The sequence below is a fragment of the Balaenoptera ricei genome, chromosome 17 (assembly GCF_028023285.1).
Source record: "Balaenoptera ricei isolate mBalRic1 chromosome 17, mBalRic1.hap2, whole genome shotgun sequence".
Taxonomy (NCBI): domain Eukaryota; kingdom Metazoa; phylum Chordata; class Mammalia; order Artiodactyla; family Balaenopteridae; genus Balaenoptera; species Balaenoptera ricei.
Window position 1 is genome coordinate 33,087,370 of NC_082655.1, and position 27,995 is coordinate 33,115,364.

Sequence of the window (27,995 nt, forward strand, 5' to 3'; positions counted from 1 at the left end):
AAGCTCATGAACAAATTCATAGTAAAACACACTGACTATTACTTCAGTAACATAATCTGATGTTTATTAAAATAAATAGCATTCAACGTTAACCTACAATTATCCACAAAAAACAGAACGTGCTAAACTACACACATCTGGAAGAAGCATGGCTTAACTGCTATGATCGTGTCATTTTTCTCAAAGACTGCCAAAATCCAGAGATAAAAATTCTAGGTTACAGGGTAAGAAACAAGGATCTTCCAATAGCATTCTGGACAAAGTGGAGAAATGATAAGGAACACTGCAAAGAATTTTTTCTTTTAACATGTATTGAGTTTGTTATACTTGTTTTACAATCTTAAATGCTTATGCTATATTAATCCAAAAAACAAAATGAGAAGATCAAAAGTGAGAGGAGGGACTTCCCTGGTGGCGCAGTGGTTGGGAGTCCGCCTGCCAGTGCAGGGGACACGGGTTCGAGCCCTGGTCCGGGAGGATCCCACATGCTGCGGAGCGGCTGGGCCCGTACACCACAACTACTGAGCCTGCGTGCCGCGACTGCTGAGCCCGCACGCATAGAGCCCGTGCTCCACAACAAGAGAGGCCACCGCATTGAGAGGCCCGCACACCGCAACGAAGAGTAGCCCCCGCTCTCCGCAACTAGAGAAAGCCCGCGCGCAGCAACGAAGACCCGACACAGCCAAAAATAAATAAATAAATGAATAAATTAAAAAAAAAAAAAAGTGAGAGGAAACATCGTTCAGTGAACCAAAGGCAGAGGTGGTAAACAGGACAGCTGTCATTTTATGCAGAGCGTATGACAATTGTGCTAGATGGCAAATGTATGGACACTGATAAAATTTCGAGGTTATTTTAGTGGAAAACCCCACTCTCTCACAACAAGGGAGCAACACTTCTTGACTGGATACTCCTGGAGTGATCAGCTTTGCCAAGGTAGAGAACTCCTTTTGGAGTTTGAAAGAACTAAAAATTAAGCAGGAGATAGAAAGCTGGCTGGACTAAGTGACATTTAAAGTCTTTTTATATTTGAGATTTTTAAATTATCCAATAAAAATGTTTGGGGGTCTTCTTCTACACTTAGTCATTTCCTCTCTTATCTTCAATTACTCCCTTCCCTATAAGTGCAATCATAAAAAGATTTTTTCTCATCTTGGAGGATAAAATCATGTTTGGATCCCCACCTGTAACAAACTAGACAAGGGCTTGGCCAACTTTCCTTGTAAAGGGCCAGATGATAAATATTACAGGCTTTTTGGATCACATGTTTTTCTCTGGCAACCACTCAGCTGAGCTGCTATAGCACAGAAGTAACCATGGACAACACGTAAATAAATGAACTTGGTTGTGTTCCAATAAAACTTTATCAAATGAAAAAATTATTTATCGAGAAAAAAAGCAGCATGGCCAAATTTGACCTTTGATCCATAGGTTGCCAGCCCCTGAACTAGAGCTTTTCTATAGCAGGGACCTCCAGATTCTACCACCCATTTCCTCCTTAAAGCCCTGATGATCTGGCTTTCTGCTGATATTAAAACCTAATATTTATTCAGGATTAAATTAGGTAATGCATTAAAGATAATTAATAAATATTAATTCCATTGTCTTCCATTGAAGACAGTGAATATGAAACTCTTAGCACAGTGCCTGGCAAATAGTAAGTGCTAATACAGCTTTATATTCCTCAAAGTAACCTCAATGGTTCTCATTGCCTATCTCAATAAATAGCAAAACAATTGTCTACCCAGTTGCTCAAGCCAGACTTTCAGAAATCGGCTTTGATTCCTCTCACTTCCTCACCTCTAACTACCATCTATTCCTATTAATTCTCTCTAATCACGCCCATTCACATCCTCCCTCCCCCCATTATTACCTGGTGGTCCAGGCCATTACCTCCCTTGAAAAATCACTGTAAAGCTCTCCAGCAGCTTCTCCCTACCTCTAGTCTCCCTTTAGCAAAACTGTCAATAGTTTTAGGTTAAAATTCAATTTCCTGAACATAACTTTTAAGATATTCCATGATCTGTCCTCTGCCCAACTCTCCATCCTCACATCTCAACCCTATCTCTTGTACTCTATGCTTTGGGCACCCTGAACATAGCTTAGTTCCTTGAGCATGCCATACTCCCCTCTGAACACCCTTACAGATTATATTGTCTGGCTCTTCCAAATATTAAAAGGGTTCCGACTGCTTAGAAAAAAGTTTGAAAACCAACACTTGAGTCAAATTAGATCACTGATATTTCTCTGATGCATACTCTATGTTTTCCTAAACTTATACTACTAAAGTTTTCTGTGTTTGACATGCACTCCTATACCATTTCATTAATCTTAAAATTCTGGCTACTTAATCTTCAAATTCTAGCTCAAATCGTAAACCTTCCAAGAAGCCATCCAAAATTTCATTCCAGTCAGAAGTGATCTTTCTGAAATCTTACAGTATTTTCTGCTACTGAAATGCTATCTAACACGTCTTCCCTAATAGATTTTAAGCTTTTTGAAGATGTGTCTGTGATTTGTATACTCTTTGTATAATTTGTATAATTTTTTAGTAGTCCATAGTACCTGCACAGCACTCTTACTTTATTAGAAACACAGTTAATCATATTGACTGAATATTTTAAACGTGTAATACTTTTAAAAAGTCAAAGTTCAGTGCTAGTTTAATAGTCTATTTAAAATTTTAAGCAATAGTTAAATGCAATGGAATTTTAACTGACCTTAGTATATTAAAATGTCTCATTGGAAACAAAATGAAAGTAAATGGGGACTCTTACAAGAACAAAAATCAAATTACACCAAGAATAGATAAAGAAAGAATTAGCAACCGTAAAAGACCAAAAAGATAAAGCAGATTAAAACTAAGTGAACTTATACAGTTCTCTTATTCAAAATGAAGCAAAGAGCCATCATAAGATTTTACTGACACACAAATATTCCATGAAAAAATCACTATGTTTATATAATATTTGTATAATATTTTCCAGTTTAAGTTTCTACTCATTAAGATAAATGCAGAATAAATACACATCCAGGGAATACTGAATATGATTGAAAGGATTAAAAAGAGGAATAGTCCATTATGCAGTCAGTGAGGAAATTTTATTGAAGTTGAGATTATGTAACTCAGAATGAGAAGGCTAATTCATATCTAAACATGTGAAATATTATTCAACTATACAGAGAATGTGAACCACTTGGTCTTCATCGCTTAAAATATAAAACAAAAAACGATTTGATTGTAAGCTGGATTAAATTCTAGAATATGATTCAAAGAGAGGACCCTAAGTAGGCTTAAAATTGTGCATGTGCTGTATGATTTGGAAGAAGAAATATTATACTTCCTTGAGGAAGGAAATAAACTTCAGTTTTCCATTTCAGTTGGAAATAAGAAATGGACTTTCAAACATAGAGTTATAGGTATTTAGTTATATGGTATGCCATCTCTCTCATTGTTCAGTACATTTACTATTTTGTTTCTAAAACACAGGTATTTTCATTTGTGCAAAATAATTTTTAATGTCCTTATTTTGGGGGGAAATCTTTCAAAATGAAAGAAGTCAAATGAACGCAGATTCTTAAATAGCATTTGTATTTTTTAAAGGAATCTATTTTAACATACTGAAGTAGAACTAACAAATTGTCGTTTCCTGAAAGATAATTTTACAACTGACTGGTTAAGAGAAGAATTCAGCCTGGTTGAGAGGAAGTAAGAAACCTCTGGTCGCACATCTTCCCTTTGACACAGATAGCTCTAATTCAGGATAAATTAGCTCTGGCACAGGAAGGAGGAAGACACAAGAGGAGGCTGGTGGCCATTGTTCTCCTACATTTTGCTACTATCCTGCCCTTAGAAAGGAGGGTTTGGATGAAAGGTGCTGAAGTAGAAATGACTCAGTTATGAGCACATCCCACTGCAGGTTCTCTGTGGTTTTCTGCAATTATTTCCCTGTCTCTACACATTTCTATTTTTTCTTACTTCTGCATTCCATGCTGCCTCACCATCAATTTCCTCATCAGTATATTCCCCCACCTCATCTCATACTTCACTATTAGCTATTGTCCCAATCTCATTTTGTAAGCCATCATGAAGCTTCAAGTAAAAAGCAATGGATTCCTCACATACTAGAACAAAATAAAAACCCAAACCCAAACCAAACCAAACCATTCTTCGGACTAAAAGGTACAGAAATTACATTCTCATGTCAGTACCAAACTTTAATGCGTAACAGAATTATACTGGATCCACTTTCTCATTGTTTCAACCAAGCATATATCTAGGTTAAACTAGTATCTATTGCCTCTCTCCCTCTCAGAATATACATAGTATACAAATTCAGATCCTATACAGTTGAATTTAAATCCCTTTTCAAAAGGTCATTTGGCTTTCAACTGTTTTTAACAGAAACACACACAGATGCCACAGGGAGATTATTTGTGGACCATATTCATAAATGTGGAGATTGCTGAATAAACCATACATAAAGACAGAAGGTCTTTACTGTACGTAAGTGCATATCATTCAATAGGCATTTGTTGAAACCTGACTATGTGCAAGAGCTGGGGTGGATGTAAAGATGAGCCAGACTAAATCAGCATCTCCTGTGATATGCTTTCATGCTACGTGGTACATTTCCATCAAGGCAAACTTTGTAATTTTGACTAATTATTACTTTATTTATTTGTTAAGGCCTGTCTTTCCCACTGGAACATAAATACCATATGAAGAGGATCCCAGTTAATATACACCATGGTGTCTGCCACAGAGTAGAATTTCAATAAATATTTATTAAATAACAATATGGGGACTTCCCTGGTGGCGAAGTGGTTAAGAGTCCACCTGCCAACGTGTGCAGTGGACACAGGTTCGAGCTCTGGTCCGGGAAGATCCCACATGCCGCGGAGCAACTAAGCCCGTGAGCCACAACTACTGAGCCAGCGCTCTAGAGCCTGTGAGCCAGAACTACTGAGCCCGTGTGCCACGGCTACTGAAGCCTGCATGCCTAGAGCCCATGCTCTGCAACAAAGAGAAGCCACCACAATGAGAAGCCCGCGCACCACAACAAAGAGTAGCCCCTGCTCGCCGCAACTAGAGAAAGCCCACGTGCAGCTACAAAGACCCAACACAACCAAAAATAAATAAATAAATTAATTAAATAATTAATTTAGAAAAACAATATGCTAAGATGTTATAAGGTAGTGAATAGGAATGTCAGTTTTTAAAAAAAGTCATACAATAAAAAGTTAGAAGGATTTGTCTACTTAGAGCAGCATCAGAGAGGAAAGATAGATTCTGTCTCAGTGTTTTTCATTCTATAAAGTCTGTGATACCAAAGAGGTTTCAAAGCCCAAGGGGACAATGAGCCAACACTCCTACCTTCTTCCATATGTTGAGAAAACAAATTACGATTACTCCTAGTAGAATTGTACACTGCTTAGCTAGGGCTTTATTACATTTCCAACAAATACCTGCAACTGTCTCTTTGGAAGTCTTCCTAGTGGGTAACAGAAAAAGGACTCATCAAATAAAAAGCACCTAGTAGCTCCATATACCTATTCAGAATTTCATTAAAAATGGCCTTTAACTTAAAATTAGATTTTTATACTCTGTTTATACTCTGTGCTCAAAAACCTTAAAGCACTTAATTTTAATAAAACTAAAAGACTTCTTTTCTTTAATATGTGCTGCTTAGCTTACAATTAAACTCATTATGGTTTAGTTATTTATTGGGCCTTTACTGATAACTAGGATGTACAATCTAATACTCTGGCTATTTACATCTTAAAATTATGTCCAATTACATTAAATAAAACCTACATTAAATTAAAAGTAGTTCCCTGAGAAACTTTTATTTTGAAGAGAACTTTTTTTCCTCTTAATGATATGAAAAGAACTAATTATTGAAACATTCTGTTAGCAGCAGTGGGGTCACATAAAGAGTACTAGCTTTGAGTATATCTGTCCACCAGGCAAATTCTAAGTCTCCATTTTCTAATATGTGAAATGAGGATGATAAATTATGTATCTCAGGTTGTGAAAATTAAAATGAACAAACTCACGCTATTGTTAATTATGTCTTTTTAATGACTGACAAGTTATTTTCTAAATTTTATATTAGAAAAAAAGCTTATATCTTAATAACTGGTATGTGTTCTTTGGTCAGATACTGTAAATTGTGAAAGTTAACTTTTATTTCCATTTTGTATTGACTCCAGGAAGCATACAGGATGTAAATAATAAATAAAAAAATATATCTACAATATTTCTTGAATCTCCCCACTTTTCCATCTCTATCCACTATCATCATTTGTGATAGGCAGAATCGTCCCTTAAGATGTCCATGCATTATTCTCTGGAATCTATAAATATGTTACATTATATTGCAAAAGGCACTTTGCAGATGTAATTAAGGTTAAGGAGCTTAAAACAGAGAGATATCCTGGATCATCTGAGTGGGCCCAATCTAATTACATGAGCCCTTTAAAGCAGAGAGCTTCCTCTGGCTGGAGAGATGCAGCAGAATGGGTACTCAGAGAGATTAGAAGCACAAGAAAGATTCAATGTGACATTGTCAGCTTGAAGATGAAGGGGGTCATGTGTCAAAGAAAATGGAAACCTTAGTCCTACGAAGGAAAGGAACAGAATTCTGCCAACAACCTGAATGAACTTAGAGAAAGAGTCTTCTCTTGAGCCTTCAAATAAAAGCCCAATACTGATGACACCTTGATTTTGGTCTTGTAAGACACAGAGAAGAGAAACCAGCCAAGATCACCTAGACTTCGGACAGAGTGGTAGATTTCCACTGTTTTAGGTAACTAAGTTTGTTTTTGGTAATTTCTTATGGCAGCAATAGAAAACTAATACACCATTGATTAGGCCTGCATCATCTCTGCTCTAAACTAATAAAACTGTCTCTTATTTTTGATCTCAAGTCTTTATTGACAAAATCTTTCCAGCTCTGATTGTCATGACCCTGCTCCAAATCCTGCAATAGCTCCCTACTGCCAACTCTATGGTTTGAACTATTTGGCCTGACATTAAGTTTTTTGTAATCTTGCCTCAACCTATATTGCTCATGTCATCTCCCACTAAGTGTCAACTACTCTTTGCTCTGCTCATACAAAAACTGCATTTCCATGTCTCTGGGTCTAATACTGCCCATGTGTGAAATATCCATGCCTATTCCCAGCATCTTCACAAGTTTAAACAACATTTAAAATTCAAGGCTCAGAACAACTGTTACTTTGGCATCAGTGTTGAAAGTAACCATTTCCACCGCTACACTAATGATAATATAATAATAATAATATTAACAATAACAGCTAAACTAATGTTAATAATATTAACAGTCGCAGCCACCATTTATTGAGAACTTGTTGGACAATGTTTTACGTGCTTTCATAAGTGCACATAACAACCTCATGAGGTAGGAAGACAGATTCCATTAGTTATACAGCTGAGAATGGAGGTTTAGAGAGGTTAAGTAACATGCCCATGTAGCAGAGATGGGATCTAGTATCTAAAACTCTAAAATCTCTTTTCTCCATTCTGTTACACTCCCTTATAGAATATTCTTTGTTCCTCTTGCTTGTCCTCATCATGTTCCAACTTGCTTTATATTTACTCAAGCCTACAACTCATTTCTTCTAGTAGATTTTAAGATTGAGTATAACAGCTATGAGAGAGTGGGGACTCCATTTTGTTAAGTTTTGTCTTCCATAGCACCCACTAAGATGCCTTCCTTGCAAAGAGTGATAAAAATGTTTACTTAATGAGATAAATAAATGCATGGTAATGTCTGTGCTTTAGGGAAATTATTAAAATACCGTAAGAATTCATTAGCAAATTTTTAATAATTTGATTAAGAGTGTAATATTTATGCTTGAGAAGGGATAATGAAAGATAATTTGCATTTGTAGATTTAAGTGGATATTTCCTTAACAATATCTTTCAAGAGCTCTGTTATTCTTTCCATAAATAATAATAACAAAACACTAGAATATGAGATGAGAAATAAGAAATATTTGACATATATTTATATGATCATTTATAGCTTTTAAAACTTCAATATAGCAGTTTAACATCTGGAGGAATATAGTTTTAAGTTTTCTTGTCTATAACAAAGATGCACTGAATTGTTCATTCATTCATTCATTCAAAAAATATTGAGTATTTAGTAGATATCAACTATCATCTTAGGTACCATAGATATAAAAATGAATGAGATATAGTTCTTTCCATCAAGGATTTGAAGTCCAATGGGATTCAGACAAATTCAAATAAGTTATATATAAAATGTTATTAATACACAGATGACCCTTAAGAATCTAAAAGACAGGCTTATATTTTTCTGCCATAAAAAATATTTTTCAACTCAACAACAACAACAAAATAAACAGTCCAGTTAGAAATTGGTTTTCTATACACTAATAATGATCAGGAAGGAAAAATTAAGAAAGCAATCCCATTTACAATTGCATCAAAAAGAATAAATTACCTAGGAATAAATTTAACAAAAGAGGTTAAAGGCCTGTGCATTGAAAACTATTAGACATTGGTGAAAGAAACTGAGGAAGACACAAATAGATGGAAAGATATTCTGTGCTCATTGATTGGAAGAATTAGTATTTTTAAGATGTCAATACTACCCAAAGCAATCTACAGATTCAATGCAATCTCTATCAAAATTCCAATGGCATTTTTCACAGAAATAGAATAAACAATCCTAAAATTTGTATGGAACCACAAAAGGCCCTTCAAATAGCCAAAGCAAACTTGAGAAAGAAGAACAAAGTTGGAGGCATCACACTCTCTGACTTCAAATTATATTACAAAGCAATAGTAATCAAAATAGTATAATATTGGCATAAAGACAGACACATAGATCAATGGGACAGAGAGCCAAGGAACAAACCCATGCACTTCTGTCAATTAATTTACAACAAAGGAGCCAAGAATATACAATGGGGAAAGGACAGTCTCTTCAATAAATAGTGTTGGGAAAACTGGACAGCCACATGCAAAAGAACGAAACTGACCGTTATCTTACACCACACACAAAAATTAACTCACAGTGTATTAAAGACTTGAAGGTAAGACCTGAAACCATAAAACTCTCAGAAGAAAACATAGTAAGCCCCTTGACATCCATATTGGCAATGATTTTTTGAATTTGACACCAAAAGCAAAGGCAATAAAAGCAAAAATAAACACGTGGGACTACATAAAACTAAAAAGCTTCTGCACAGCAGAGGAACCGTCAACAAAATGAAAAAGCAACCTACTGAATGGGAGAAAATATTTGCAAATAATATATCTGATAAGGGGTTAATATCCAAAATACATAAAGAACTCAGAGAACTAGTAGTAAAAAACCCAAACAATTCAATTTAAAAATGGGTAAAGGATCCGAATAGACATTTTTTCAAAAGGACATACAGATAGCCAACAGGTACATTAAAACATGCTCAACATCACTAATTATCAGGGAAATGCAAATCAAACCCACAATGAGAATATCACGTCACACCTGGTAGAATGGCTATTATCAAAAAGACAAGAAATAACAAGTGTTGGTGAGGATGTGGAGGAAAGGAAACCTTTGTACACTGCTGGTGGGAATGTAAATTGGTGCAGCACCTAAAGAAAACAGTATGGAGGTTGCTCAAAAAATTAAAAAGTAGAGCTACCATATAATCCAGCAATTCTACCTCTGGGTGTTTATCTGAAGAAAATGAAAACCCTAACTTGAAAAGATATTTGCACTCCATGTTCACTGCAGCATTATTTATAATAGCCAAGATAGGGAAACAACCTAAGTATCAACTGATGGATGAATGGATAAAGAAAATGTGATACACACACATACACACACACACACACACACACACACACACACACACTATTCAACCATAGAAAAGAATGAAATCTTGCCATCTGTGAGAACATGGATGGACCTTCAGGCTTATACAAGTAAAATAAGTCAGACAGAGAAAGACAAATATCATTCTGTTTGATATATATATGGAATCTTAAAAAAAAACAAAAAGCACTAAGCTCATAGATACAGGGAACAGATTGGTGGTTGCCAGAGGCCAGGCGGGGGTATTGGTAAAATGGGTGAAGGGAGTCAAAAGGTACAAACTTCCAGTTGCAAAATAAACAAGTCATGGGGATGTAATATACAGCATGGAGACTAATAATAATGCTGTAATAATAATACTGTATTGCATATTTGAAAATTGTTAAGAGAGTAGATCTTAAAAGTTCTCATCCCAAGAAAAAAAATTCTGTAACTATATAAGGTGATAGGTGTTAACTAGACTTATTGTAGTGATCATCTCACAACATATACAAACGCTGAATCATCATGTTGTGTACCTGAAACTAATATAATGTTGTATGTCAGTTATACCTCAATTAAAAAAAAAAGAAAATGGGCAAAGGACTCAAATATACATTTCTACAAAGAAGATACACAAACAGCCAATAAGCTCATGAAAAGATGCTCAATATCACTGATCATTAGGGAAATACAAATCTGAACTACAATGAGAGACCACCTCCATTTCAGTAAAAAGAAAATTATAAATTATGTATTTACTTTTAGAAAACATAAAATACATACAAATATTTTAAAAGATTAAAATGCAATAAATATTTGCAAATGGTAAAATAAGACTTTATGCTCTCAAGAAAAATATTTGAAGTAATGTACATTATAGTTTTAAAAAATATTGGTTTGCTTCCAAAACTGCTTCCTCTTTTTCCTGAGCACTCCCTAGACTACATTTCCCAACCTCCCATTTTCTAGCATCAGCCTTGTGACTGAGCTGTAGCCAATGAAATAAAAGCAGAAGTGACTTCATTATTTCCAAATCTTGCCCATAAAAACTTCCCATGTGCTGGCTGAATACAGAGGGCCCCAAGGCTCTAGAAGACGGTAGAGCCACGAGATGAAAAGAGTCAAACTCTGAATGACAATAGGCCACCGGCCCACTGGGAATAACTGCATTGGACTGATATTTGCTCAATGAATGAACATCTTTTGTATTAAGTTTTCAAGGTTTATATTTTATTGCAGCTGGCATTATGTTAGCTACTAAATAGAGCAACTCAAAGGTCTGCTTCCAAATTCAGTTTTCTCATACTTAGTTTTAATAATGTCATAGTTGAAAAAGGAACTTCACAACAAAACACCATAGATCATATAAAGTATAAATGTAGGGTAAAGTTCACTGTTAATAATAGTATATATAAATCTGCATTTTATTAATTTTCCTGAGAACTTAGGATTTTTTAGTGACGTCCTGTCAGATCTTAGAGTGTCACTGTGTTTATTTCATCAGTGGCTAACGAAAAGCCTGACTAGGAGTAGAAGTTTCAGAACTACCTTTTCTGTGTAGTTGCAGTATTAGTATCACACTTAATCCAGTTGCATTGCAGGAATCTTTGTAAGCCTCTTGCCCATTTTCTTGTGGTTAAGGAAACTAACACCTCCAGAAAGGCATGCAACACCTGACTGACATCCTGACCAACTGTGCAAACTAGGGTGAAGCCATATATTAAATATGGTAGTGCTTAATTTCTTTTTTGTCTTTTAGATTAAAAGGAAAAATAAGTTCTACCATTTTCATTCCATCCTCCAGAGAACTTCATCATGAACGCCAAAGGAGTACATGGGCCTTTCATCAGAGATCACTATATTTGATACTATACCAGACACTGAGAAGGATGTACAAAATAAGAAAAAACAGTCTAGCCAAGAGATAGACAAATACATAAATGATTACAGTTACTAAGTGTTATAATTACAGGAAATATAGAGTACTGGGTGAGCTTAGAAATTACTACAAGATGAAAAGAGCAGAGATTACTGAGTGGCCACAGGTTATAACAGCTGATCTCTACTTAAGCTCTGGATCCGAAGCTCTCTCACCTACTCAGTTGTTCCCACAAGTATCCCCTCTCATTAAAAAACCAAACTCTTCTTTGATCTATTTCTTCCAAGCTATAGTCCTATTTTTTTATTTCCCGTTTTATCAAAAATCCTAGAAATTGTTTTTATTTGCACACAGTAGTCACTAATCATATGTGCCTACTTAAAATTACATAAATTAAAAATGTAAAAAAATTAAAAATTCAGTTAGTCACACAAGCCACATTTCAAGTGCTCAATAGCCACATGTTGGTTGTATGGTAGCCACATGTTGGCTACCATATTGTATTGGATAATGCAGATATAGAACAATGCCGACACTGCTAAAAGTTCTATTGGACAGTGCTGGTCTAGACTATAACAGAATAATTAAGAATGAAGTCTCCAGATCTATACTGCATGGATTTAAATCCCAACTTCGACCCTTAACTAGTTAAGTAAACTTGGGGAAGTTACTCCCCTTCTGCCTACTTTGATTCCCTCATTTATAAAATGAGGGTAATAGTAATTAATTCTTGTTTCATAACATTGTATGATTTAAATGATTTACATGTAAAGTGCTTAAAACAGTGCCTAGCACATGAAAGTGCTCAGTAAGTATTAGGTGTTCTAATTTTTATTCTTGAAATTATTCTCACGGACTCTACTTCACCTCCCATTTTTGTTAACCTGCTCCAATCAGGCTTTGTCCACCATTGCAAGGTTTGTCAAGGTTTACCAAATTCCTCCATCTTGCGAAATCCAATGGTCAACTCCCAATCTTCATCTTATTTGAACTACCAGAAGCACTTGACAGAGATAATGATCTTTCTTAAAATATTTTCTTCCTTTGGTTTCCAAGATACCATATTCTTCTTTTTCATTTTCTTTAATGGCTGCTCTCTCTTAAGTTTCCTTTAATGGATTCTCTTCCTGATATCTAAATGTTGGCGTATACCAGGGCTCTGTCTTTAGTTTTCTTCTTGATTCAAGTTACACAAAGTAATATTATCTAGTGCCATGGCTTTAAATATTACCTGCTGATTACTCCCAAATTACATGCTTAGCCTTGACCTACTATGGACGCATATCCAACTAACCATATAATGACTGTACTTAGACGTCTCATGGGCATCTCAAAATCGACAAGTCTAAAATAGAATTCCTGATTCCCCATGAAGCGGAATTTGCTACTGATAGCTTACATCTATAAAGTGATTTTTAAGTTCTGAAAGCATTTTCTTATACATTTAAAGTATTATCTTTATAAAAACTCTGTTAGGACAGTAGGTGTTAAATCCAACTGTCAGATGAATATTCTATGACTCAGATATGTTGGGCAGGTTTTTTTAAGAGGCCATATTTGATATCTTATATAACCCAGAGTAAGCAATAGCATCCAAGTCTTCTTATTCATCCTATGTGCTTTCTACAACGTTGTGATGTTTAGCAAGATATATTTAAGCTTTAAAAATGGTGAGTTTCCACTTAACAGTCAAAGAAGGCTACAAAATAGCCTGAGAAGAGAGATATGACTTAGCTACTATGTGTATTAACCAACATATCTTTATAAATGGTTTCCCCTTCACCAATTATCGTGTATGTATGATTAGTGATCCTACATAATCATACATAATCATAATCCAGAATAATTTTGACATTCTTTAGAAAGATACCATTTTGCTGAGTTTTCTACTCTTCAGAATTCAAGTAAGCAGTCTTTATCTGGTCTTGAAATCCATACTGGTAAAATGATATTTACTTTTACAATGATGAGTATCATTTTAAGAAGTTGAAGATATTATGGTATATCATTAATTAAAAGATAACTATAAATTAATTACATGCAGATCTCCATGCAAAGGCCAGAAAAATCAAACAAAGGATCTATTGTAAGATCCAACATCATAAATCCATTCATTGTTTTAGATAATGTTATCATATGATCAAAGAGTTTAGGTATTAAATTTGAAGATTTCAGTTTTAAACACTGTTAGAGCTTGTCACTGCATTTTTAAGAAAAGAAAACATAAAAACCTTACTTGAGACATATACACAGAAATACAGAATTTAGAAACCCACTGAAAGTTTGGAGTCCAGTAATTACAAAACAATCTCTGTTGGCTATTCTACAGTTAATCTCCGGCTTTAAAGTGAGAGATATTCTGAATTCTATTGTCAATATAGGTCAAAGCTATACGGTGTGTATGTAGGAATGCAATTACACATTTTAAGAATGATAAAAAATTTAACCATTATAATGTTACCGAATATAAATGTAGACAACAACAAAAAGGAACACATTATTTTCTGCTATGCTATATACATAAGAAGGGGCTATATGGTATAACAAGGAACTAAACTACATTTCTTAAATCTGCTAACATCACAGTGTTTTTGACAATAAAAATCAAATCAGTGTATGATCAACAGATCTCTATTTTTAAATAAAAATATTGTCAAAGAAAGATATATGGGATATTAATGCCAAAACTATGAAGACATGAAATTGATCATTGAGAAATATTGACCATCTTCTTCAAACGTTCTATACTCTTAGCTTCTCTGACACTACTCTCTCATAGTGTTTGTCCTTTCTTCATGATAATTTCTTCTCGGTCTTCATTGGCTCCTGTTCCTCTGTCCAATTCTAAAAGGTTAATCTTCCACAGAGTACTGTCTTCACCTACTGCTCTTTTATCTGTAGTGTTCTTCTTGGGCAGTCTCACTCATGTTCATGGTTTCAAGCAACCTCTAAACGTTATAACTCCCAGATTTATGTCTCTGGTTCTGACACGAGCTTTAGAAGAGTTCATTTAAATATGTTCTAGACATTTCTACTTCGATATTCCATAGATATCTCAGATTCAAAGTGTCCTAAATTGACACCTCTCCTTCTCCCAACCTACCCCTTCTTTTATACTTCCAATATCCATTAATAACACCACAACCATCCATCCAGGGATGCAAGCCAGAAATATGGGGATTACCTTAGAATCTTCTCTCCTTCACCTCCCCACATCCGACCCATCAATAAATTGGGTGACTGACTACTAATTTTGCTTGTTAACAATCCCCTGAATTTATCAACCCCTATCTTTATTATAACTGACAACTGACTTAGTTCAGGATCTTATCTCTTAACTGAAATATTGTACTACTCTGCTAATTCATCCTAAAATCCTCTTTACCAGATGCTGACTTATGTTTACTTCTTTATTGCAGCTCCACTAGATATAAGCTCCAAGAGAAGGATCTCTTGTCTTGTCCATGATTTCTTTAGAATACAGCATATGGTAGATGCTCAAAAAATATTTGTTAGATAAGTAAATGGCAGTCTGAATGGCCTACAAAATATATATTATGTAAATCTAACCATATCAATTCTCTACTGGAAACCCTTTAAAACTTCCTATCACCTACAAATTAATATGATCTATAAGACTCTCCATGACCTATCGACCTTGCCTCTAGCCACATTCAGTCCAAAATTTTTTGTTAAAATCACACCTATTTCCTATCATTCCTGTATATGTCATACTTCCATTCCTTTGTCATTATGGTTTCTATCTGGAACACCTTTCTAATTGTCCTTTACCTGGTTAGCAATCACTCTTTTTTCAGGCCTTGGATCAGGCAACATCTCCTCGAGGTATTCACTCCTGGAATTCTAGGTTGGTTCAAACAATCCTCCTCTGAGCACTCAGCACACTTTCTGTGTAATTCTAGTTTTACCACTGACGTAGGATCTTGAAGCAATCTGTTTAAGTATCTATCTTCTACTAGAGTATAAGCAACTCAGGTTATAAATGATTTCTTATTCATCTGTGTTCTCCATGTGCCTGGCACATAGTAAGTGCTCAAACCCCTGAATGAATAGAATTATTTATTTCATTTAACACCACATATTCTCTAACTTGTAGTCTTATCAGTGTCTATTTTAGGTTCTTCATTTTTTAGATTAATAGACTTTATTTTTTTAGAGCAGTTTTGGGTTTACAAATGTTTGTAAGTTTTAAAGAGAAAAATGCAATAAATAAAGTTCTAACTGCGAGAGAAAAAAACCTCTCAATTTCAAAAGGCCAACATCTATCACTTTAGCACAACACAGTTAATTATGTATAAATGTTAGCAATTTAAAGAATCCTTTAAATATGATCTCTATGTTCATAAATTAAATTTCTAATTCTATATTAAAATGCAAAGTAACATTTTAAAACACCAAGTGAAAAATTACTCTAACATAAACACATTAAATATAGTAAGTTACAACCAGTATATAAGGAATGCCATCAAATAATTATTTCAAAATAATACTATTATATAAGGCTCAAGTTCCAGAATCACAGTTACAGTTTGTAAAACCAAGGTTAGCCGGGTCCAGGAATTAACATATCCTTAAATTCTTTTGTGCTGTAGATTTATGCCCTGGCTTCTCTGTACCAGAACCCTAGTATTCAGACATAAATGAGATTTAATCCATTTGCCTATAATTTATTTGCTGTAAAAGAAACACCATATTATATGCTTTTGTTTGTGTGTTAAGTAGAAGATATGTTATTATTTCCAAGATACCAGGGACTTAATGCTTAATTATCAACACCCATTTGAAAAAAGGCATTGCTTTGACTCACAAATTTCTTAATTACTAACAGTGGCTTTTCTGAGTAGGAGTGTGGTATCTAATTTATTTTTGCAGATGTGATTAGAGGCTGAATTTTAAAGTAGCAAAGCTTTGAGTATCTTCCCTGTCAGCAGAAAATTCCTCCATCCCTGCTGCTGGAGAATATTGCTGCTTGAAGTGTTAACAGGGAAATAAAAACTGCAGTGAGAAAATTGATACAACTGGTAAATGCTGCTTACAAACTGAAAAAGAAGTTAGGTTGTCAGCAATAAATGAAGTGTATTATTCACACAAAATATGTGGTGTCATCTTCATTGCGGTAACTTGCTGGGAATGGAAATTAACTTGGCTGGTTCCAACTTGAGGAACCTAAAGAAAAGCAAATATCTCACAGATCAGAGTACCTTTACAAAGGACCAGCAACTGACAATCAGGAGGACCACAGTTTAACTCCTCTCTGAGGAGAAAAGACGTTAAGTGCATTTCAAGGACAGTATCCAAGGTTCACTGAGAAGCAGGTTCATTGACCACTGAAAAGCAAAGCTATTGTTATATTTTCGGAAAAGTTAACTAGTTTAAAATGCCCCTTTCCTTCTGGAACATGTCATCATCTACACATTACTGAGACAGAATAAGTAAGAGAAAAGAAGATGTATTGTAATTAATTACAACTCCATTAGGAAGTCAAAAAAGTAACATAAAAATGCCTACCCGTTTGGCTGAGCTGAGAAGCACTGCGGCTTTTCCGGGAGAGACCAACAATAGCTACCATTTTGGCCCCAATGCTAGAGCGCCGCTTTTTGCTGCTGCTGCCCAAGGCGCCCACTGCAGTGTCAGACTGGCTGCCATCATTCTTCTCCAGCGAGCACATGTCTCCGCTGATGCTGGTGCTTTTAGTCATGTTCTTCCCTGAGATGCCCATTTGTCTGCTTTGCATTTTGGATGTAAAGACACTGTAGGCCGATGGATCGTTAAAAGTGAGGACAAGAGTAAAAAGGAAAAGACAGAAAAGGTATTTTAGATGAAATATCTGGAGTATAATTCAATTATATCATCAGTGGGACATATTTTTAGGACTCAAAAATTTTCAAATACCATGGTCTTGAATGGGTTTTACTATTCAGGGCCAACCTTAATGTAACTATCCAAAATCGGACATGATTTCCTTTCTGCTTTCAAAGAAGGCACTGGTTTGCATGGCCACAGGAAAAAAATATTTGCAAAAAATCAGTGGGCTCGTTTAAGAGAATATGCTGTCCTGCCAGTGCAATACACTTTGAGGCAGCCATATAACATATGAAAGAGGTTTCCAAAGCATTCTTCTCGAATTTGCTTTACTATAGCTTTCACAAAGAAATTCGATGAGTGGGGAAATTTTACAAAAAATGGCAAAAATTACAGCATCTATTGCTAAGAGTGGCTCTTTAAGTTTTCTCATTTTATTAGTAAGATTTTTCTAATAGTTGTTAAACTTTCTAACAGGGATTGGTGTTTTCATTAGTTGTGAATTAAAAATAATTTATTTCACTTTACACTTTTATATATTGATATGTTTATATTCCAAAAATGAAGAAAAGATTTTCCTCTTGCATTCATTTGAAAGAAAGAAGCATCATTATCAGTTTTCTAGACAATATGGTCAGAAGGAAATAATTTTTTAAATATTTAAAAATTTTTAAAATATTTTTTCCCCTCTATCCTAGAGGAAAACCTACTGAAAGGTTAGGACCAGGGATCAAACCCGGGCCCCCGGCAGCGGAAGCATGGAGTCCTAACCACTGGACCACCAGGGAATTCCCAACACGTTACCTTTATTAACCTATGTTCGTTTCCTCCAAGTATTTAAGAGGGAAAAGACTCAGTATGAAAGGTTTAAAAAAGACAGTAAATTGTACTATTTGATACTTCGCTGTTAAGATAAACAGCAAACACAGGACAAATTCTGAGTTTGTGAGAGTATGAGCATAAGAGTAAAACTGTAAATAAAATATACAGTCATGAAAAAATATTTCATCTTATTGAGCGCTGGGAAGGTGGTTAGGAGAGAACCTGCCCAAGGAATTAGAGACTAGAGTGACTCAGAATTTTATGAATGAAGTATAGAGGGCCCAGCAGCTCATACAATGGAGTATGAGAACTGCAGTGCAGGGGCAGAAAAGACACTTGAGTGGGACTATTTATAACATCTTAGGCTAGTAAGTGGTGCTAGAGAGGGCTTGGAGGGCTTAAAAGTTAGAAGGAATAATGATAGAGTTATTATCATTATTATAGGAATAATGATAGAGTAGGAAAAAACCCAGTGAGACTGGCCAAGTTCCCAAACATTATGCCACCTTGAAAGCCTTAATTCCCTTTCCTTCCCATTCCTGTGTTTCTGGAGGCAGGTGCCAAGAGCTCACTGAATACCTATCACTATGATCACTCAGATTCGATTGCACCAGTTCCCAGTCATTGAGTGAAGGTCTGGATTTCGAGTGCCATTTCTTGAATTCTGGCATATTCCTTATGGGAGGGGGGAAGGGAGGGTAACAAACCCTGCTCCCATCTAAAGTTCACCTCACTAAACATTTTCTCTATATTAAATATTATTTCTTTCCTATAATGTGGAATTTGAAATTATTATGATCCTACATTACAGTTTAATAAGCTATATTTCATTTACTCAAATGACCATCTACAGTTTTCGGCTAGTAAAGTAGTAACCATTTATTCAAATGTTTATTGAATATATATCCCCACAAATATAGGGATACAAAAATGGTATGACACAGTCCCTTTTAATTAATGTACTGGCAAAAATATCAGCATGTAAAATGCAAGTATAGCTGCATAAGAATGTGTTCTTAACTTATAACTGAAATTCCAATGATCAGCTCTAACATCAAGAAACCCTAATTAAGTTAAACATTCAAGAAAACATCTCTCTCTGAAGAGTATATAAAAACTGAGTTTCTCATGCTAATTCTTTGACTGCTGGAGATGACAGGAATTTAAAATTTAGTATTTTTAACATTACTGCAGGTACTGTATATAAATGCATTCTATTAACATACTATAATGTATTAGCATAGTATCTAAATGTCTTGGAGGGTATGTGTGTGTATGTCTATGTCACAAAGTTGATGTCCAGAGTTAGGGAAGAATATTTAGCTAATCAATAAATTATTTTTAGTCAAAAACATCTGCCTTGATTATAGTTATTAGTAATGAAGCTGTGTTTAAATGTTCCTTAGTCTTGGGTCTCATGATAGGAAGCAGCATCTTGCTGGTTACAGAGCAGCTCACTGCACACTTAGGATAGTTTAAGGAGCGCCAAGAAGGCCGGTCATCTCCAAAACTCCTTTCCCAACAGCTGCCTAATGCCTAAAATGCCAGTATATTAAAGATTTCTTTAAGAAAAAAAGAGTTATTTCTTATTTTGAGGTTTGCTCCCTTTTAACATTTTGCTCCCTTTAACGATCAACTCCCAGGATTTGATCGTTCATTTAAAAGATATTTGCTTTGTACCTACTACGTGGCAGGCACTGTTCTTGGAGTTAGAAATACAACAGAGAAAAAAAGAGAATGTCCCTGCCTTCACGGAGCTTTCCTTCCTATTGTTGTGGGGAAGACAATAATGAAGTAAATAAATGCCAACTTCAGATAGTGATAAGTGATCTGAAGAAAGTAAGATAGAATACAGTGGTAACAAGGGACAGGAAAGTTGGGGGAGGGACAACATTAAATGGGGTGGTCAAGGAAGGCCTCTGGGCAGAGGAGACAATTGAGCTGAGTACTGAATGATGAAGCCAGTCACGCCGAGAAGAGTATTCTAAACTGAGAGGGGGGCAAGTGCACACACCTAGGGGTAGAAAGAAGCTTGGCTGTTGGAGGAAATTTATAAAACCAGTGTTAACTGAATGAGGTGAAGGTGAGCATACTAATATAAGGGGAGGTCAAGAGAGGATAAGGCCTGAATATGTTGGAATAAATACATGTCCTGTACTGCTTACCCTTATTTAAATGCCTATTCAGATACTATAGCAGAGCGGCCCTAAGTCTTAGAACATTGCATAGTTGGTTGCACCAAGAGCCCTGGGATCCAGCCCAATATTTTACCTCTAAATATATCATTAATGGACATTTTGGAGACAACATAATTACCTTCTTTAAACAGTGACAAATTTATAAAGGCTAGATTATTAAAGGAATAGGAAGATTGCTTTATTAATTGAGCATTCATAAATCCATTTAAACTCTTAGGTCTGTCTACCTACCTATCTATCTATCTATCTATCTATCTATCTACCTACCTACCTACCTATCTATCTTTACTATCTCTTGAATTTATAAGTTCTCCATCAAATCATTGAATAACAGATCCCCACCCTGCCAGGAGTTTGAAGAAACTTACTTTAAGGAAAAATGTTAAACTTATTACTTTATAAATCAAAAGTGTATGTTTCTCTCTCTGCCTATCACACAGTGATTGAGACTTTGACTTTGTTGAGACAAATGAAATGTTAGTTGGAAGTGAGTCCTAGCACTTCTGTGGAGAAGCATTTAATTGGTGGTGTTCAACTCCAACTTCTCTTTCCCTCTGCCCCTGGGACTGTGAAAGACAGGGCCTCTATCAGGCTGAGCCCCTGAGTGACTATAATGGACAGAAATGAACTTTTGTTGATTATGCACCTAAGAATTCAGGGTTGTTTATCACAGCAGCACAGCTTAATATGTCTTGAGTAACAAAGTCAGGAGAGACTGGCTACGGAAAAATCAATTAGGAGTTTATAGCAATAATACTGGGAAAGTAAATAAGAACTTAGGCTACTGTAATGCTATTACTAATAGAAAGCAAAGATTAGTGTAAAAGTTATCTGGAAGGAACCTTCTATACAGCTTAGTATCTGGACCTGGAAATAAGATATAATCATAGTTCAAATTAGTAAGCATTTACCATATTCCAGAGGCTATTTCAAGTGCTTTATATGAATTAACTCATGTAATCCTCACAACAACTCTTAAAGAAAACCAAGATCCTTAGAGAGTATAGTGTTTGCCCAGGTGGTACTGATTTAGGAAACGATGAACATCGGAACCAGTGGAATTTCCTGATGGAAAGGCTGAGTAGGAGGAGGCTGTACACTCAGGCCAAGTGTTCAAGGGAATAGTCACAGCTCAACAGATGGAGTCAATAAGTATTTGTTGAACAGGAGAGGACAGATGAAGCTAGGATGGCCTAAGTAGGCAAGCCAAGAGTGTAAAGAGAGAAATGAAAAAGGTTGAGAAGACAGTCCAAGGAATACTTATATTTTAAGATTAGGTAAAAGAAGAGTGACTAAGGTGAATAGAGATGCATTCTCAGAAATAAGAAAAATAGAATAGGGTTAAATTCCACAGAAGACAAGAGAAGAATGAGGTTCAAGAAAGTTGTGGTGGTCAAATGATGCAGTTAATTAGCAGGAACATTTAAGAAAAGTTATGGATTTAGAGATTTAGAGGGCACAATTTACCTTTAAGAAAGCAGCTACTGAAATAGAGAAATTGCTATTGAAATAGAGAACTTTCTTCAAGATTGAGAAATATATGAGTTTAAAAACTCAAGTGAAAGAGTTTGATTTAAAACATTAAATTTTTATGCTGTGAGGAATTTTATTCAAGGGGAATAGAAGGAACCCATCTGTATATCTGTTTAATAAAACTGTCTTATCACAATCTCTAGATCCAAAACTACACAGGTAATGGTTTACCAGAAAAGTTTCTTTTACTCATTGGTCCTCCTTTTCCTAACTTAGTGAATGAGGAGGTTAAAGATCATTGTTAAGGTACTTTTTTTTTTTTTTATTTTTTTATTTATTTATGGCTGTGTTGGGTCTTAGTTTCTGTGCGAGGGCTTTCTCTAGTTGCGGCAAGCGGGGGCCACTCTTCATCGCGGTGTGCCGGCCTCTCACTATCGCGGCCTCTCTTGTTGCGGAGCACAGGCTCCAGACGCACAGGCTCAGTAATTGTGGCTCACGGGCCTAGTTGCTCCGCGGCATGTGGGATCTTCCCAGATCAGGGCTCGAACCCGTGTCCCCTGCATTGGCAGGCAGATCTCAACCGCTGCGCCACCAGGGAAGCCCCTGTTAAGGTACTTTTAACCTCCAAATTTTTGTGACTATAATACCTCTGTTAATGTGGTTTTTAAAATTAATCCCTTTCAAATTTTCACAGTTCTTTTTCTTTTTAATTCAGCTTTGCCTATTGTTCCCCACAATTTCCCTTGATATATGGATTTTAAGCAATAACATGTCTCCCTTCACAAGTTTCCAGAATAAATTCCATAATTCTAACCCATCAATTCAATGTGTATATCATCTCCTTAAATTTTTCTATTGTTTTACCTGTACTTTTCAACTAACCTCATTATTTCTATATGTAAATATTTTAAGCAGAAATAGACTTCTCTCTAATTCATTTTCATGTCAGCTTTTCTGATTTTACCACATGATTACATAGTACTTTCAATAATATGAAAAAGTCCATGACAAATTATCAGAAGGTACGTTCACTGGCCTATTACTTCAAGGATCAGTTTACAAATTTCACCATTCTTACTAATATCAAAGGAACACTAATAGTTAAAATTTTGTGGGAAAAAACCCAAAAAAACTGAGAACTTGATTTATTCTTGCTAATCATCCAGTTCTATAATCAGAGTATCAAGTTTTATAGAGTATTTAACAAATGATGAATATTCTGCACTATTGCAATGATTACACTACATAAAAATTCACATTATGCTGCTAAAAATAACACTGAAAGCTAAACTACAATATGAAAATATTCTTGGACTGTAACTTTAACCTAAATAAAATCACTAGATGTTGAGTTTCAAAATGTATGAAAATGTATAAATGGCTAAAGATTAAGGATATTAATTCCTCGGACTCTAAAGTACAAAGTACATTAGTTCCATATTTTGAAAAATAGTGGATACTCAGATTTCTTTTCAAAAACTTGATTACAAATCAAATCCAAGTTAAAAAAAAAATCTCTACTTTGTGTAATCACATTGCATCATTTGTAATCACATTGCATCAAACATACTTTAAACTTATAAATCTTGATTAAATTTAATTATTATCTATAAAACTCCCATATCTAATTAAAATCAATCTTTCAAATTCATATAGAAGAATCTACCAGAATTTCTGGAGTCCCAAAGGATTAACAAAACCAAAAACTCATTCTAGAATTTTTTTCAAGAGGCCAAATATATATTATCCATACATTATTCCTTTATATTTAGAAACAAGGTTACTTTATTGAAGTTGTCTATGTTTTCCTTATACTTGCCTGACAATAACTGAGCAAAAAGAAGTTGTTTCTTGCCCTTTTATCTTTCTTAGCATGTGTGGAGTCAGGTAAAATAATTTGTAGAGAACCAGAAATAACTTCCACTGTTCCAAGTTCTTGGAATTTGTGGCATCATGTCACCTGGCACATTATTCTTCTAGTGAGCTTTGCATTATTGCTATAGTAAAGCCTTTGTTATCAGAAAAGATAGCCATTTTTACCATCTATCCTCTTTAACAGATAGCAGGGCTCAGGAGACTGGGCCATAGGATGTAGAAATGTCAGTGAAGAAGAAGAGCACATTGTGCTTTCTGAGACAGTGCTGTTATCAGTTACCAGGTCCTTGCTTGCTCAGGAGAAAATGAGGGTTCTGGGCTTAGAGATAAAAAGCCAAGAAGGAGCTCTTTCATCAATAGCACATACTGACAGGCCAATGATTACAGATATTTAAAAATATCTAAACAACAAAGCTCCAAGTGAAAATTTTTTGTATTTCTTAATTCAATTTTAGTGGGTATTAAAAAATTAACATCTAAAGAGTGTGTGTGTCAAAAATAAACTCAAAATGGATTAAAGACCTAAATGTAAGGCCAGACACTATCAAACTCTTAGAGGAAAACATAGGCAGAACACTCTATGACATAAATCACAGCAAGATCCTTTTTGACCCACCTCCTAGAGAAATGGAAATAAAAACAAAAATAAACAAATGGGACCTAATGCAACTTAAAAGCTTTTACACAGCAAAGGAAACGATAAACAAGACGAAAAGACAACCCTCAGAATGGGAGAAAATATTTGCAAATGAAGCAACTGACAAAGGATTAATCTCCAAAATTTACAAGCAGCTCATGCAGCTCAATATCAATAAAACAAACAATCCAATCCAAAAATGGGCAGAAGACCTAAATTGACATTTCTCCAAAGAAGATATACAGATTGCCAACAAACACATGAAAGAATGCTCAACATCATTAATCATTAGAGAAATGCAAATCAAAACTACAATGTGATATCATCTCACACCGGTCAAAATGGCCATCATCAAAAAATCTACAAACAATAAATGCTGGAGAGGGTGTGGAGAAAAGGGCACCCTCTTGCACTGTTGGTGGGAATGTAAATTGATACAGCCACTATGGAGAACAGTATGGAGGTTCCTTAAAAAACTAAAAATAGAACTACCATACAACCCAGCAATCCCACTACAGGGCATATACCCTGAGAAAACCATAATTCCAAAAGAGTCATGTACCACAATGTTCATTGCAGCTCTATTTACAATAGCCAGGACATACGTATAACTGTATAACGTATAACAGTATACGTATAACTGATTCACTTCGTTATAAAGCAGAAAGTAACACACCAGTGTAAAGCAATTATACTCCAATAAAAACGTTAAAAAAAAAAGTGTGTGTGTGTGTGTGCGTGCGTGCGTGCATGCATGCGTATGTGTACTGATTATATTTTTTATTTTCAAGATATTATGATGTTTTGCCAATTTAAAAACCTTCCTGGCTGGGGAGAGATCGCCCCTTCAGATGCAAGCCAATTCTTAGAGGCAGTAAAGGGCTCAGCCTGGAGCATGCCTTTGATATGCATATTAGGCAAATCCAGAGACAAACCTCTTCTATCTGGCCCATTTACACCAAAACAATATTTCCCTGCCCTAAATCATTCCAGGGCCTGGTACAAAGCAACTAGAGACCACCCCTATAACCCAAAGCCCAGCCTGCAGAAATTATTCAAACTAGCTAATCTTCAACTGTTTACTCTGCCCTATCTTGTCTTTTTTTGCCCCCTCAATAAAGGTTCTGTCCTTGACTTTTCTCTCACTCCTGCCCCTTCTGCCTCCTGACCTACCCTGCTGCTTTCCCACATGGCTCTGCTTGGTGTGGCATGCCTCCTGTTTCTCGGGACAAAGTTTATTATAAACTTTGTTTTCCTGAGCCCCTTCTGTGTCTCCTCTTGTGGCCATATCTGTCCGACCATCACATAGAACAAAGAATAGTATGTATGTATGTGTGTATAAAATAACAATACTTCTTGTCAAGAACCACGGTTACTGGTATTCAGTATTACTGAATACTGGTAATTTCTCTTTGATTAAATGCAGTGTTGATAAACCCAATGTCTTCAAATTTCTAACATTATCTCTTTGTTCACCCTAAGGAAAATGTTATTATTCTTTCATGTAAAAATGTGCAAATACATGATTAATTTAGTATATTTGCTTAGCTTGTATTTATACATGTAGATAATGTTCCAATCATCATTAACCAAGTATAAGCTTGCTTTACATGTCACTCAGAAATCATCAAGAACAGAAAGATTATAATCTCCTTCAGTGATTACAATGACAGTAATATTTTGACAAGATGTCCTTGGTCATATATACTGAATCTTCCTTGGAACCATTTAGAGGAAAGCCTTCAGCTTCTTAGAAATCTAAACTTATTTTTTCTTTTTAGATTCCCAATCAATCAGTTCTACAAAGATTGTGAATTTCTGTTCTGGAACCATGTCTCGGTACACACAATGCTAGTCTTTTAAGGTTAGAAAATCCACTGGAATTGGGGCTAACATAGGGAAGTTAGGTGGACATTTTTTAGTTTAGTGCATGGTTTTTGAAGTTTTCCTACTGTTATTATAAAACTGAAAGACAAAGAATAACATGGTAAAACCATGCAGTGTAAAAAAAAAAGAAGCATTGCTAAATTTTTCTGAGCTAAAGTATGCTTTCTTTAATATTTAGAATTTCTGACATAAATGTGAGGTATTAAGTATTGCATCTTTGGCCTCATTAAACAAACAAAGCAAAATATACAGTGAGAATGTCAAGAATAAATCTATGCTTCTCTAAGTATCAGTATTTTATACACTTTCTTCGGTTGGAGTAATCAACAAAATGATTTTTTAGGTGTTTTACATTTTGCTTGCCAAAAAATAAGGTATTTTAAGAGAGTTACTGTTCAACATGCTTCAAAGAAAAGCAAATTAGATTTGAAATGGGCCTAATTCTTCATATTGGGGTAAGGAGGTAGTTCTTCTACTTTTCAGATTCTCTTAAGCTTAGGTCATGGTCCCTCAAAGGAAAAGTTTTATATTTGATTCTTAGGTAGATATGTACTTCAACAATATTAGTGATTTATTCAAGGCAGCAAAATCTGGCAATTTCATTAAGAGGTGAAATGTAAGTTTAGGTTCAAAGTCAGTCAGACATGGGTTTCTATCCTATTTCTATCATTTAATAGTTCATGACTTTGAGCATACTTCTTAACCTGTTCTGAACTTTAGTTTTCTCATCTTTTTATTATATACCTTTCCACTTGAAGCTGTATGGGGCAAGAACTTTATCTCTTTTGTCCACTGCTAGAGTCCAGGTTTTAAAATAATGCCCAGGGTCTCCACTGTAATCTGGGCACATTTGTGACAAAAGTGCTCACATGAAACACTGAAGTATTATTTTCTCAAGTTTGTGTTGAAAACTAACAACAAAAATTAATTCAAGGATATTATTACCTCCACTGCAGTTAGCTACTTTATGAAACTAATACACTTTCATTTTCAAATGAATTTTGAGAAGCCAAAGCCTAGAAAATAACGTAGATAATATCTACTCACCATAATGAAATAATAGAGATAAATAGAATTTAAGCAGTTTGTAAATGTCGTGTTTCAAACATACTTCTCCTGCAGTTTATTTACTGGCTACTTCTGCTTTCATGGATACCGGCCACTTCTCTTAAACTGATGTTTGAATGAGTGAATAATGAATTGCACGCACAAATGAGAATACAAAGTATTTTTTTCACCTTGACATTTCTTACAGTATTCAGTTATAAGCATATAAAAAACAGATGTGTTTATATTTCATGTTACACTGAATATTTATTTTATAATAGGATTTTGACTTTATATGTTGAAACCAATAATGTTGCTAACTGTCATTAAGTGGAAACCCTAAATTTTAAATGTAAAACTGTAAATTTAAAATGTAACATTTATTACATTCTACAGGATTAAATCCTTATACTTAAAAATTCTTATGTTCCATAAATGGAAATTATAAATCCTCAGAACTTTTGAATGATTACATTATAGATGAATACACTATGAAACTATTAAATTGC

General features: G+C 35.0%; 1 protein-coding gene across 37 annotated transcripts in view; it reads right to left on the reverse strand.

Moving 5' to 3' along the window:
* The window catches only part of RIMS2 (regulating synaptic membrane exocytosis 2), a 597,264-nt gene that overhangs the window by 67,494 nt on the left and 501,775 nt on the right, over nt 1-27,995 (reverse strand). For 17 of the 37 annotated variants that reach the window (XM_059902158.1, XM_059902157.1, XM_059902162.1 and 14 more), the window contains one exon: nt 17,254-17,495. The exons of the other annotated variants lie outside the window; for them this stretch is intronic. In XM_059902158.1, coding sequence (XP_059758141.1) covers nt 17,254-17,495 — 242 coding nt within the window. The remainder of the gene's footprint in view (nt 1-17,253; nt 17,496-27,995) is intronic. 37 annotated transcript variants of the gene reach the window in all.